This window comes from Pungitius pungitius, chromosome 18 (genome assembly GCF_949316345.1).
Source record: "Pungitius pungitius chromosome 18, fPunPun2.1, whole genome shotgun sequence".
Lineage (NCBI taxonomy): Eukaryota > Metazoa > Chordata > Actinopteri > Perciformes > Gasterosteidae > Pungitius > Pungitius pungitius.
Genome location: NC_084917.1, coordinates 165001 through 180594, shown reverse-complemented (window position 1 = coordinate 180594; position 15594 = coordinate 165001). Strand labels below are relative to the sequence as shown.

At 43.4% G+C, this 15594-nt stretch overlaps 1 protein-coding gene and 1 long non-coding RNA gene across 2 annotated transcripts in view; both read left to right on the top strand.

Annotated features, from left to right (window-relative positions):
- The first annotated feature begins 1492 nt into the window (after positions 1-1492).
- Positions 1493-15594, top strand: part of ppp3ccb (protein phosphatase 3, catalytic subunit, gamma isozyme, b) — a 21824-nt gene continuing 7722 nt past the window's right edge. Inside the window, exons 1-2 of the mRNA XM_037485602.2 lie at positions 1493-1790; positions 15314-15511. Coding sequence (XP_037341499.1) covers positions 1739-1790; positions 15314-15511 — 250 coding nt within the window. The 5' untranslated portion in view covers positions 1493-1738. The remainder of the gene's footprint in view (positions 1791-15313; positions 15512-15594) is intronic.
- On the top strand, positions 10155-14571 carry LOC134107228 (uncharacterized). The gene is made up of 4 exons (XR_009942722.1): positions 10155-11065; positions 11321-11372; positions 12989-13048; positions 14249-14571. It is a non-coding gene; the product is annotated as an uncharacterized LOC134107228 (long non-coding RNA).

Genomic DNA, 15594 nt, shown 5'->3' with positions numbered 1-15594 from the left:
CAAGCCAGCTACTAAACAATCTTTTAACTCTGCTTTTCTTAGTGTTCTAGAAAAAGGAATCCCATAATGTTGAGCAATAAGAGACAAATCACTTTTTCGACATGTCCCTAAAACTTCAACATTTGGTTGATCTATAAATCGGCTTAACTCAAACGTTGCCATTTTTAAACAACAATATGCAGAAATAATCAGGATAATCCAACATTCTCTGGGCCTACTTACCTAACCCATAAAGCTAACTTTTCCTCTCTAGTCTTCAGAGGGTACCGATTAAGAGATCGCTCTCTCCCCCGGAGTACCTCCAAAAATAACAAACTAAAATAAGAAAGGCAAAATAATAAACAGTAAACCGTTGTCAGGACTGGCGCTAAGCACAGCCCCGCTGGCTTACTCTGTCTAACCAGAGAACGTGGATCACCCGAATTAAATTAGATCACTCGAATTCCTTAGCTACTATCCGGACACAGATATCCCGGACGAGCCCCCATTTATGTTACGGACCCCTCGATAAGGTGACGGCTCGTTCAGCCGAGGGGTCAGCCACATAAAGAAACGCGATAGGCAGGAAGCGATGCAAAGTTCTTTTTATAGTTTTCCAACCTCCAGCCTCTCCGTTTTACACATTAATATATCACAATAGTAGCTCGAACACAAAACACTGGTCTCCTGGTGTTGAGGCCGGGGCCTGGCGCTCTCGCAGGTGTCCTCCTTCTCCCGGCGCTCAGTCGCTCTCCCCTCTATATGCTCCGCCTGAGCCATCACCGCAACCGCTCTCAGCTGCGCAGGGGCAGAGCCTGCACTCAGAAAGGCCAAACCAATTAATAAGCACAAAAACAAACTCAGAAGGCTGTGGCCGTAACACTGGACTATGTAGCACCACTACACACTACACCTGGACTATGTAGCACCACTACACACTACACCTGGACTATGTAGCACCACTACACACTACACCTGGACTATGTAGCACCTCTACACACTACACCTGGACTATGTAGCACCACTACACACTACACCTGGACTATGTAGCACCTCTACACACTACACCTGGACTATGTAGCACCTCTACACACTACACCTGGACTATGTAGCACCTCATACAAAACTGAATTCTTCCATAAATGTAATCGTGGTAAATCCAGTGAATGCGTGCAGCTCAGCGGGACCGTGAAGGTGGCGCATCGCTACCTCACTAATACTGACGTTACATTACCCACACGCCCCCGTGGTCAGAGCCGTGTTGTAGTGAATTGGCTGATGGTGGATTAATGTAATCTGACGCGAGTCTGAACGACACCTCGGATCACGATGGAGAAGCAACAGCAGCGTGCACCACTAACTAACTGAAGTGAAGCACTGATCTGACGCACTGCTCCTGAACGCATCACCGTCGTCGGCGGCTCTCGGGCCGTTTCCTGGAGCAGCGGATCCGCCTGAGACACACTGACAGCGGCTCGGCAGCACCACTGCAGCCGCGCAGCTGAGAGGGAAGACGTGAAAGAGATTTAATCTGTTCGTCCGAAGAGCTCTGTCCCCCCACCCCAGCTCCCTTACCCCCACCCCCACCCCCTCCAGGTCCGGTTTAACTAGGCTTGGCTCGGTCCGCGGAGCTGCTGCTGAACTAAGCTAGCGCGGCTAGCTCACTTCAGCTAGCTAGCTAGGAATTTATTAAGTGTAGCGTTATTTCGAAAATATTTAGCATTTTTCTCTCCAAGCTGCAACCGAACAAGGAGGAAGTATGTCGGCCAAAGACCCAAACAAACTGTCCACCACCGAACGACCCATCAAAGGTGAGACGCGTTTCTTATCGCTTCATCCCCCGGCGGCAGGAAGTTAACTGTCAAAGCTAACGCGAGCTAGCTGACAGCTAAACGTGGGGAGGGCAGGGCAACTCTGAAGCCCCGGTACCGGCCATTTCATCGGTGTTTTGGGGGTTGATTGTGGCTACAACACCCCGCCGCGCTCATGCCAGACACAACTGGGTGATGGAGGCAGTGAATCCATCCGAGCGGTGCCTACGGGTTAGCTCCTTAGCTTAGCCGTCCCGACTGCCAGATGTTGGGCTGAGTTTGACGCCCCCGGACTCCGAGGTCCGGTCCGGGGTGCAGATCACTGCCTTGTGAGGGGGGGGGGGGCACCCGGGATGTAACGGGTCAGTGATCTCATGTAAGAACGTAGTGTAAAATGAACAGATGGCTCCACCACGTCATGTAGAAGATGTTTCGTGTCTGTATCGGTTGATTGATTTTAACAGTTCATTTGAATCTGTTGTTTTCAGGGAGCAGCCGATCACATCAGTTTAGATTTCTATTTTAAAACCAACTAAAGGAGCAGCTGTAAATGATGCATTGCCCATTAAATACATGATGATTGGTGATGTATCACAGCTTTGAGATTTGAATAGTTTAGAATGAGAACCAAAAGAAGCCAAAGTGGTCTTGGGGGGTAATCGATAATGGGTGTGATCGGGTGATTGATTCCACACTAAAATAGATCTTGTATTTTCAGTGATTCCTGCCCTGGTATTTGAGATGAGGTGATACTTTATGATCACAGAGGACCACCAACAAGAGACAAAGTAAAACGAGTAGAAGGTCATCGCCCCGTAAATAATGACAACAACGTGTAATTTGGCAGCAGCAGGGTGAACGGCCTCGTTTGATTGGCTTACCGCTAACGAGGATCAGCAGGGCGACGCCTCGTTAAAGCTGCCTCCTTAAGACGCACACACACCTGGTCAAGGTGATCACTGCAATAAGGAACTGAAAGACGTGGTGTTTGGGGTGTTGACCTCCTGGTGTTTGGGGTGTTGACCTCCTGGTGTTTGGGGTGTTGACCTGCTGGTGTTTGGGGTGTTGACCTCCTGGTGTTTGGGGTGTTGACCTCCTGGTGTTTGGGGTGTTGACCTGCTGGTGTTTGGGGTGTTGACCTCCTGGTGTTTGGGGTGTTGACCTCCTGGTGTTTGGGGTGTTGACCTCCTGGTGTTTGGGGTGTTGACCTGCTGGTGTTTGGGGTGTTGACCTGCTGGTGTTTGGGGTGTTGACCTCCTGGTGTTTGGGGTGTTGACCTCCTGGTGTTTGGGGTGTTGACCTCCTGGTGTTTGGGGTGTTGACCTCCTGGTGTTTGGGGTGTTGACCTGCTGGTGTTTGGGGTGTTGACCTCCTGGTGTTTGGGGTGTTGACCTCCTGGTGTTTGGGGTGTTGACCTGCTGGTGTTTGGGGTGTTGACCTCCTGGTGTTTGGGGTGTTGACCTCCTGGTGTTTGGGGTGTTGACCTCCTGGTGTTTGGGGTGTTGACCTGCTGGTGTTTGGGGTGTTGACCTCCTGGTGTTTGGGGTGTTGACCTCCTGGTGTTTGGGGTGTTGACCTGCTGGTGTTTGGGGTGTTGACCTCCTGGTGTTTGGGGTGTTGACCTCCTGGTGTTTGGGGTGTTGACCTCCTGGTGTTTGGGGTGTTGACCTCCTGGTGTTTGGGGTGTTGACCTCCTGGTGTTTGGGGTGTTGACCTGCTGGTGTTTGGGGTGTTGACCTCCTGGTGTTTGGGGTGTTGACCTCCTGGTGTTTGGGGTGTTGACCTCCTGGTGTTTGGGGTGTTGACCTGCTGGTGTTTGGGGTGTTGACCTCCTGGTGTTTGGGGTGTTGACCTGCTGGTGTTTGGGGTGTTGACCTCCTGGTGTTTGGGGTGTTGACCTGCTGGTGTTTGGGGTGTTGACCTGCTGGTGTTTGGGGTGTTGACCAACCAGAGCCAAAGAGGCACAAAGCAGCGTCTTAGTTTCCTTCCCATTTGGCTGCTGACCACAGCGGCTACGGTGGCCTGAAGGGACAAACCCGGATGTAATGAGCTTCACAAACACGATTGAGAAATACGAAGAAGTGTTTTGTGCTGTAAAGATGATGGTTGCTTCCTGACTTCATGTTCCAGAGGTGGGGGTCCCGAGGGTCCTGAGAGGACCAGATGTCCTCATAAAGGAGACTGTCTCTTGTGGCTGGTTTCTGGTGATGAACCAGTTCAATGTGTGACCTGCTTCACTTTCAGAGAGTCGCACTAAACTAGACCAGTTTGGGGTGGGGGGGGGGTGTGAGAGTGATGCTTACAGACCTGTCAATCAGCGTGTAGCCCTGCCCTAAAATACTTTTCACACAACCTTGGGTGTACTTTTGAACACGCAGTCATGGTGGTGATCTTCTTCCTGTCTGGTCACGCCAACGGCGGCAAACAAACGTGTTCGTGTTCCCACAAGCAGCCAAACGTGTCCTTCCAACAAGAGCAGCACTAATAACGACGTAGGGATCTGTTCCCTGGAACCATTTCCCCCCTAAAGGAAAAAGGAGCCTGTGTTTGAGCCAAAAACACCAGCTGTCGAGATAAAGGAACCCGCAAAGAAAACTTTAAACCTGGGCCACGATAACGCCTTTATTTATTGTGTCCTCCTTTTCCTCCTCTTCAACGTCAGCAAACCTCATTGTAGATGAATCGGAGTCTCGGATCTATTTTCTCCTGATGTGTTGATGCTTGACAGGAAGTCCACCTCCACATTGATCACGCATTTCTGCTTTGAAAAGGTTTTATTAGAAACCTGTCAATCAGCGTGTAGCCCCGCCCTAAAGCATCTCCTGCTTTATGGTCTGTTGGAGACCTGTCAATCAGCGTGTAGCCGGTGTGTGTGTGTGTGTGTGTGTGTGTGTGTGTGTGTGTGTGTGTGTGTGTGTGTGTGTGTGTGTGTGTGTGCTCTTGTTCTTCTATGCCGGTGGGGACCTATACCTGATTGCACACAGACCGGTGGGGACTTGTGTCCCCGTGGGGACCTAAAGTGAGGTCCCCACGGGCAAACCCCTCCCACAAGCTCCAAAATGGTGTCTAGATACACCCCCAATGATTTTTTCTGAGGTCCCCTGGAACATCAATTTCATGACAAAACTGTGTGAGTGTGTTTCTGAATGCGCCCCTAGTGGATGCACACGGGTACTGCAGTCCCCATGAGGTTGGCTGTTCTTGAAGTGTGCGTCGCTGTTTTTCCACTCACTACCGCCCCCTATCGGTTCAAAAGTGGTATTTTCGCAACATACACTTTCAATGCTGTCTGTTTGATGGTGGTAAAACAGACCACAAATAAAATGCTTTATTTCATAAAAAGTATACAAATAAATAAACCAAAAAATTCATACATACATAATATTAATACTGATATTGATCAAATTATTCAATTAAATAAAAATCAATTTCATTAAAACAATTATAAGGTTTATTTCAAATGTATAAAATGTTAGACTAGCCTTTATGTAAACTCTTGCCTGTTTATTTTATACTATTTTAAGGATATGTTGTTATTAGTATGTCATCATTGATATTATTGACAATCGTAATAATAGTCTATATTTGATTTCATTCATCATATGAATAGTGTAACATGAATTATTGCAGAGATCAATAAGGTCTTTTATTTTCAGATAACTTGTCTTAATAAACAGTGCCCACTGTTCAATCACAACGCTATGGATGATAATAGACAAGCAAGTATAGAGTTGTATCCATAGACAAAATAGGAGTACAAAAGACATTTTACTTTAAATCAATATAGCAAGATGCTTTGATGGATGACCATTTAATGTGTACACTTTCTATATCAAATTAATTAGGTTAATATTTGCGTGAACTATAAATGACAAGTTGTTGACTTGCTGAGGGATTGCATAGAGCAGGGGTAGGCATTGTATGGCTCGCGGGCCACATCCGGCCCTTTGGCTGTCCGTGACCGGCCCGTGAGAGGTTGATTGGAAATTACAAAGTAAATATTTTTGTCTAATTTTACCTCATGCATGGACTAAAGCTGCAGTGCTTTTATTCTTCTCCTTGGCTTTGGACGAGAGCTAACTGAGGAGCTGGCAGCACTGCGCTCAATGAAAGTGATAACGACAGGGAGCGATTTATTCACGGAGGTAGATGCATGCACAAACATGCTGGGTCTGAAATGGGACCAATTTGCAGGTGTCACAACAGAGGCCTGTCCAAGTCCTGTCAATATTTTTGCATTTTATAAATGTGGTGACCCCTGCTGTGGAGGCAGCAGCTTTGCAGTGGGATTTTGTGGGCTGAGTTTGGTGATTGAAGGCACCTGGGCCCGGTTCCCTGAGATTAAAAGACCCAGTGTTTATTCTCTCTTCTCTCTCCAGCAGACGTCCGGTGGTGTGGTCGTGTACCTTTTTTTTGTTGGCTTATGTTAAATAAAGAAGATGTTAAAACTCTTTAAAACAGTACAACTCCAATCTTGTCATGGCCCAAAGAGCCAGGTTGTGACATAATACATCAGCCTGTGTTGCAAGTCAAAAATTAACCATGTCATTGATGTTGTCACTAAAATATTTAACTTCATCAGGTCACAACCATTGAATCACAGACAGTTTGCTACACTTTTTTGATTGTTATATATGTAAACTATTTAAAATCTATAACACCCCAATAATGCAACTAAAACATCAAAAATGGTTAGGGTGGTGTTCTTGTATATTTACCCAAGTGCTTTCCTGTGTTATTTTTAGGCTATAGTATCAATATAAAACATATTTTACTGTAGGATGCCTTAGCCTGGAATCAACCAAGGCCTGCAGTGTGAGCTATTTTGCATCTGAATTACATGAGGGCAAAGGGAAAAATTGCCCATAAGAAATATCATTTTGCCCCAAATATCACTACGAAAGGGGCCAAAAATGCCATTGAATGTTTTTGAGTCTCGCCTTGACTGTTGTTCCGTGTGCGGGAAGGATCAAACGTTCTTAAAAAGAAAAAAGGAGCACTTCTTGATCAGACCTGTGAGTTCGCAGAGAGCAAATCCAGTCTCCGTCACCATCTCAGGTCCAAAAGAAAAAGGCCCTCAAATTTAGCAACAACCAATGTCGTTGTCTACCGGGGAATTCTTCTGCTGACTTTATCAAGTGGAGCAAAAACAACAAGAAATACGTGTCCTTTCGTCACCAGGCAACCGAGCAACATAGTGGGTGATAACCAGTTGTTTCAAAAGTATTCACATTCATTACTCAAGTAGAAGTATAGATACTTCTGTTGAAGTATCAACTCAAGCTTTTAACTTAAGTAAAAATACTGATTGTGTAGGTGTAAGGGGAAATAATTCCATCAAGTACAAAGTCTTAATGTGTAATCTCGCTCACAGAACATGTCAGTCCATTACAATAGACAATAATAATTCAGATCATGTGAACCTGCCGTTCGGATGATATAAACATGGTGATGTTCAGAGAGGCAATGCTAAAACATAGGGACACATGCTCAAACAAATAAAACGCCCCTGGATACTTCCGGTTAAGTTAACCATCATGTGTTGATGATGTCACAGAGGTGCGCGGTTTTGTGAAATAATAAAGATGGACGGATACAGCGCCAATGACTAATATTAGTACTACGTGTTTTACTTGGACAATTAAATGTCAGTGGACACTCACAAATACTACAGCCCCCATCACGATTACAATTGTTCACTCCTCAGTGCGCGGTTTCGCCCACCAGCGGAACCCCTCCGCCCCTAAACCCGGCCGGTCCGCCCGCAACTTTCAACGTGCTTATTAACTGACGGACCTTCTTGCGGTCCGCGAAAAAGGTTATTAATAGTATATAATATATAATAATATAAGTTGACGCTTTGTTGCGTAAAATAAAGACCAAACGAAAAGAATAAAATGATCTTCTGTCATTCACGTAAGAAAATAAACTCACGTGTCTGCAGCTCAATAACAACACCGAAGGAACAACGTCTCGACCCCGGTTTAAGTCTCCAGCAGACGAGGAGTAGCCTCGTTAGCAGTTTAGCTAGCTAGCATTTATCGCTCTCCCATGTTTGAAATATCTAACCGTCCTGCCTCCACATACGGTTATGTCCCAGGTGTGGTCTTGAAAAGCGAGTTCCATTTTTATGTATGCATCAATGCATTCCAACTAATGAGGCTTGCTAGCTACCCTTAGTTAACGGTTCACAGACTGCTGTCAGTGAGAAATATTTCCACTCTCCTATAGGGTTGGGTACCGAGAACCGGTACTAATATAGCACCGGTTCCTACGCGGTACCTACCGTACTGAAATGCAACGCAGATTTCGGTGCTTAGTTTCGGTTCCTGAGCCGATTGAAAAAATTTATTTACACACTCTGATGACACCGTCCTCTCAGCAGCAAACGATAGCCTACCGTGTGGCAAGCTAGCCATCACCCTTCTATTCTATTTATTTAAGTCAGTATTTCCCTCCCTCTTTCAGCACGCGGCACTATCGCCCAGACGGATGCAGGCACACTATTGCGCGCACACACAGACACGTGCGCATACACAGGAGAGCTGCGCTCTCCAGCGGACACAGAGCGTGAGTCCGCAACTACCGCACCCCTCCCGTCGGACAGCCCCCCACTGAAGTATTAAACAGAGGGTGTAACGACGTTCCTTCGGTGCTGTTCGCCATTAAGCCAAGTGCGTAACAATGCATTCTTTAGGAAATATTGAGAAAATACCAATCTAACCCCCCCAATATACATGGTTACGCCCTTGAATGGGGCCTAAATATTATGTGAATTTCCTACCCTGCTATGGCATGACATATTATGCAGCACGATAAAGTGTCATTAATGTCTACATTGAATCAACGGTGCTAGAATATTTGGTGTTTGGTTGTCCTCCCCCAAAGCCCATATATATGGATAACTTGCCAACGATATAAACTATTTGACAAAAGTATATAGATAACACTGCAATAAGTAAGACAAATCTTTCGATATGAGACAGGCTGTCTCAGTTGAGTTGGGGTCTGATAGGCGCAGATACGAAGACAATTGGTTGAAGTTGTCAACATCAAAGGGGGCTGACTTTGGCAGTCTAGAAAGCTTTTGGAATACACCCTGAAACCAGAGATGGGGATGGTGAGAAGAAATTCAGTCTGAAGAAGAGTAAATGGGATTGGGTCAAGGGTGTATGTGGTGAGGCAGTTAGAGTACATACTGAAACCTCTTGTGAAGCAACATAAGGCCTCCTGATGGTATCAGCCCCAGGGTGCTGAAGACCTGCGCCATCCAGCTGTCTAAAGCCCACCAACATCTCCTTATTCTGAACCTAAAGCAGCAGGCAGTCCCGATGCTGTAGGAGACACCGTGGCCTCAATGACCACTGACTAGTTGCCCTCACATCCCATGTGATGAAGGTGCTGGAGAGGCTGCTCTTGACCCACCTTCAAGCCCAGATAAAATCATCACCGGGCCCTCTGCAATTTGCATTGCCTTATGTGGGAGTGGATGACGCCATCATCTACCTGCTGCCACGAGCCCAGTCGCACCTGGATGGTGGCTCTATCCCTTTCTTTGACTTCTCCAATCAGTGATTCTGGCGCTTCACAGTTCTGTGTACCTTGTACACAACTCACTTCAGTTAGGGCAGCTCCGACCGCTGGGCGCTACATGACTTGTAAAAATAAATGCTGCAGCCTGCCGAAGAGCAACGTCAGTTTTTACGGCATAATGCCGGTATGAACAGTGCGTGAGTTACCGTAAAACCTTGATTAAAGACCACATAGAAGACTGTAAAAATTGTCAGCCCCTCCCCACTCTTTATTCTTAAACCGGAAATATGATCATTAGCGCCTAAAACGTTTTGTGTATTCTTGTGTGAGTACTACACTTTTAAATGCTATTTCCCATTCTAAATTCATAATTTATGTCTGCACATAAATACTTGTTCTGAATACAAGGGCTTGTAAATGTGGTAGTTGTAGTTTTTATTCTTAAAATATCAATGTTTGTCTACATTTTTAATTGTTCAAAAATGCTTCCAGTTTTATTAGAAATTAAATAAAATACATATTAAAATGTATACTTAATTCTAGTTGAGTAATAACGTCTCAACTTCACCAGGTATTTTATGTAATCCTTCGGTTTTAGTAATTACTATTACCCTTCTACGTTATTAACAAGGCCCAGCAGAACAGGCTGAGCCCCAATGCTCCCTCAAGCTAATGGTGACTGAAGGAGTGGGGGGATGGGCGAGGGTACGGTGGGGACAGTCAATGTCAGGTTTTGTGTTAAGAACCTTAAGTTTCGTTTTTTTACACAAAACCGAACTGTTACCATCCACGCGGGGTCCTCGGTCTGGCCACGCCCCCACCAAGCACCTGCTACCGTCCATTTCCCTCAGACTGCCAAGCAGCAGACAACGTGACAGTGCTGGCTGCAGAAGCTGGATAGAAATGGTGAGTTTTTAATTATTGGACTAGCTTCTAATGTAAAACAGTGCTTTTTACGTTTACTTTGATACTATTAATATATGTACTGCCATATAAAATGAGCTGTTGCAATGTGCTAAACTCAACTTAGATGGGAAGCTAATGTTAGCTAACAATAAGCAAGCATGTGCAACTAGCACCACAAATAGTGCTGTTAAGTTTACTTTGATACTATTTTCATATGTACTGCCATATAAAATGAGCTGTTGCAATGTGTTAAACTCAACTTAAATGGACAGCTAATGTTAGCTAACAATAAGCAAGCATGTGCAAGCAGCAGCATGTGCACGCGTTGTGAAATAGAATGCTGGACAGCTAATTAGTTATTTATTATATACTATATAAATATATTCATGTTTTATCAATATCTTTTCACACAGAATGTGAATATTATGCTCAACAAAGGGAGTGTAATACTTAATCTGCGTTAAGACCTGGATTATAACTAATTTCCCTTTAACCATTTTAAGTATCCTTACGGTGGCTTTTGGGCCTATAACACTTAATAAGCAGTTTTCCATTTGCCCAAAGAGTGATTGTAATATCTACCCATGTATAAATAGGCATTTTAATTCAGATTGTCATAGGTATTGAGATAGATAATATAATGTTTGTCGTTAAGAACAGAAGTAGATGTTACTATAATGCATTCCATAACAGATAAACTTAATGCATTTCAGTAAAAATAAAAAAAAAGAGTACTGTAATGAGTTGGATGTATAGCTTTGGCTGAATGTGTCCCTTGTGCTTTTAGGAGGATGGAGCATGTTTGCCATCCAGTAGTGACAGCTCGAAGTGCACAGGTGAGAGAGGGGAGACACAAGGAGATGATTGTACATTGGTGTTTGTAGAAAGTCAAAGGAATATTACACTAAACTAGGGTTCTATAGATCTTTTTTTTAATCCCAAATTGATCATGATGTTAAGGTTTAGGTCATATAACAAGTATATGGGGATTTCAAATGCAAAATACATACATTCTTTTTTAATGTCTCATTTTGAAGGTATTTGTTCATCATACACCATAATAACATTTCCATCCGCTTACATATTTGCAGATGCTGATGTCGGAGAAATGAAGGAGCCTTTGACCGTGAACATACTAACCAGGTAGGCTATGTCATCTTAAGGTTCTTAAATGGCTGTTAACCTGCTTGACTGTGCACATAGAAAAGAAATGTCACAATGAATACAATGCTAGAGTAATTAATTTCTACAGGTAGTTTATAACATATATTTGACTTCAATTTTACCATAGTGTTTCCCACCAATTTAGATTCTATTAAATACAATATTCACTGGGTTGATAGCAGATCAAGCATTAATAGACGAGTTAGGTACTTAATATTTAAGCAATAAGGTACGAAACACTAAGAAAGTACTGCCTCAAGTACCTTATTGCCTTTATAACGCGGTTACCAGCGAAATTGTAAATGGTAAGTAAATAGCTGCCTTTCAGCACTAAATAGTGGTAGCCACCAAACGTTGTGTATCTCATTTCATGAGTCTCGAGCACACGTGTCCAACTCGAGGCCTGCAACGTCAGTTTATGTGGCCCATGAGTGCCCAATTCACATATGTTAAACTCGCGGTCCAAATCTGGCCTGTCGTGGCGCCCGACTGCCCGTCCGGCGCGGCCTGCCGCCGGAGTGTGCTCAGCCCGCCGAGTAACAACCGCGCTGTCACTGAACAGTCGGCCGTATCGGCCCTCCCCCTCCCGTGCGCAGTGATATGTAACGCTTGGGTCAATGTGAACAGCAACTGTAAATTATCACTTATTATAATACGGATATATCATAGCGGCTTTCCTTGTGTTCTCTGCATCGCAAAACTGTTAAACAATGTACAGTATGAGCAACAGTGTGAGACCGTCAACGCTCGGCTGCGGCGTGATGTGTCCACCATTTGCGGATCTCGAAGGTCTTCCTGTAGATTAATGATTGCTTGTCGGCAGCATCGATAACGCTCGTACAGGAAGTGATGTCATAACAGATCTTTGATTTCGGAGAACTCTCCCTGTAAAATGTAAATCTAAATAATATCGCTCTTTCATTAATGAGGAAGACAGCTTCCTTTTTTCCAGAGCAGTGGCGAGCTTGTGTTGCTATGGTTATTTTGCCAAAGGTTGGTATTTAGCATGAAACAAAGATGAAAGAAAGTACTGCAGGACAAGAATCATAAATACATTTAAAAAAATGATGAGTTAAAGGCTATCCCCAATGTCCAAAGATGTGTGTAATTTGACTTTTTATTTAATCAGGTAAAATTAGTTAAGAATCAATTATCATTTACAATGAGGACCTGGCCCAGAGACATTAGGAATGGTGCCTACGGTGTACTATGGGTAAATGTAACCCATTGATTGAATTGTATTAAATTAAAATATGAGGTATAAGAGATGCCTTTTGTTTACAGACAGCTGGTTGGTGAAAAAGATATTCACTGCTGCCACATGAAGCCAAATGTAATAGTTTAAGTAAATGTGAGGATTATAGAAATTTCTAAAATAGTAATACAATATTTATCTTTTAAAGAAAACACACAGTTCAGTGACAAGTGACTAATTTTCATGCATTTTACCTTGCCTGTACGTTTATTTACAATCACATTCCCTAATTGAGTTTTTTAAAAATATCAGGTGTGTTCATTCTGTGGGCGCCAAAACTATTTCATTGCATTAATGAATACATTTAAAGTCTCTTATTCTAAATTTTGCTTGTTTTAAGGTAGTTCCGATGAAAAGATGCTGCTGGCTGGAGAGGTCTGGTGAATCTCACACAAAAAAGGTAATCTCTTTTTCCAGGTTTTCACCTAACATATCTATTAGGGCTGTCAACAAATATTCTATATTAAAAAATATATACGAATAGTTGTTAAAAACAGATATTCAAATGTGAAAATGAATAATACAGCAGCGGCACAATTGTCTGCTTTGCGGGTTGCACGCTACTGTACTGACTTCATATTGCATTTAATAAAATAGACTAGAAGTTACAACAGCTTCATGCACTGGGCCCTGTTCCTCGTACGTGGTTAGCTGGATAATTTTCAGGATGAGATGACGTAGATCAGGCTTTGCGGTTCCCCGAAGCAGGTTTGGATAAATCACCATAGCAACACATCAAAAATCCTGCACTTAACGTTAACTGCCATAAGTACATGGTCCATTTAATTTTGTATAGCACAGTATCGCAAATATGCCTCAGAGGGCTTGACAGTCTACACGTGTGGCATCCTCTTTCCAGAAAGCCTCACATCGGCACAGGAAAAACCCCACAAACAATGAAAAATCTGAAAAAAAGACACCTTTAGAGATGGAGGAGGCTTCTCCCCCGGGATAAACATCCTGCGATGACGTATAGAATGAACAACGTAAAAGATGTGCATTATGTTCAATTCATCCAACAGAAATGATGGAAATACACATTATCTCCTCGTATGCGTTCATCATCATCTCCTGCTCGTGAGCGGAGAAAAAAGACGCACCTCTTTTAAGTTTATTTGTTGTTGTACTGTTAAAAATCCTTGTTTTGGCCTTTCGCTTTCTTACGTATGACGCGCACATGCGATTATCCTGATGTCTGACATTTGGTTCAAACTAACGAGACAGTTTGAGCGCGGATCCACCTTTGGGGAACCGAGTCCCTGATGATTGACTTAGTTGAATCACGTACGAGTAAAAATGGCCCTAGTTTGATCATTTGCCATTTCATGCCAAGGAAATGTTCCATGTTAACACAGCACAGCTCGCTCGGAGCATTCAATGTTTGTAACTAGCAACTTCAAGCGAATATTAGAACATCATTTTTGAGAATATATATGCTAGTTCTATTTCTTGTCTTACTGGAATCTTTACTACAAATACTTCACTTTACTGCAACTATAGGTTGTCATACTGTGTGTAGTGGTACAGTCAAGACCTATTGTCATTATAGCCTCAGTAGTTGCTGTTTAACAGCATTACATTTTTGTCTCATGTTATTCAGGGTCACCACAAACAAAGAAGAAGTGGACCAAAGAGGAAATCGAAGCTGTTGAAAGGACCTTAATGGACTACATCAATGGTGGTCAGTGGTCAGAAATGCATCACAACATCGTCACTGGCCGATCAAGGGATGAGTTGTCAAAATATATATTAAAAACTGAATTTAAAAGAATTAAAAAAAAGGTAAGCCGCATTTTCATCAGATGGAAGATTAAATTCCTGGTGGACTGCCAGCACGTTTACAGACATTGTTTACAGTAGTCTTATTGCTCTCTGTTATTGTTATATTTATATAATATTTGAAAGTTGAAATGTTGTGCACTGCAGTTGTGTATATATATATATATATATATATATATATATATATATATACACACATTCCCCTCCATGATGCTTTAAACTGCATAGTTTAAAAAAATAAAGATGCAATATATCAAACAATATTATAGAGTGGGGTTTAATATTCATAGATAATGAGTCATTATACAATGATAATGAGTCATTATACAATTATAACATTCAATGGTGTATATATTCAGCATGAATTGACAAAATATGTATTAAGTGCCTTAGAGTTTCTAAAAAGTACCCTTTATTGAGTACCTTACCTTGTTTGAGACACATTTTGAACACTGCCCCCTGGTGTGATTTTGTATTATGACATAATTGGACGGTCCCCACCGGAATAGAGAAACCAGAAAAATATTCAACTCTATAAATTTGAGAAATTTTGAGATTTAAGATGATATTGGGGTTTGAAAAAAATTAAGGAAAATGATTTGATTGAAAGTATGCCATTATTCTGTTAAAAAAAATGAGGTCCCCACGCTTCACCTCTGTGCATAAGTCCCCACCGGCATAGAAGAACCCGTCTGCGTGTGTGTGTGTGTGTGTGTGTGTGTGTGTGTGTGTGTGTGTGTGTGTGTGTGTGTGTGTGTGTTCGTGTTCATCAGGGCGGAGCTGGCGTGGACCATCAACTTGAAACTAACACTTGGTTTAGGGTCCAGATGACACATTGTGTGAGTCACTGTCCACGTCCTCACTTCATAACCTTATGTCCCTGTAGCGGTCCCGTACCCCCCTGGGACCCACCTGTCGGTCAAGGACCTGTATGTGGACGGGAGGCCCAGCGTGGAGGTCCTGAAGGCCCACCTGGTGAAGGAGGGCCGCGTGGAGGAGGAGACCGCTCTGAGGATCATCAACGACGGAGCCGCCATCCTCCGTCAGGAGAAGTGCATGCTCGAGGTGGAGGCCCCCATCACAGGTAATCCCCTATATCTATAGATATATATATAGGTCACTTAGCACTGCTATGCTAAGCTAGCTGCCTCTAACGCGATCACATGG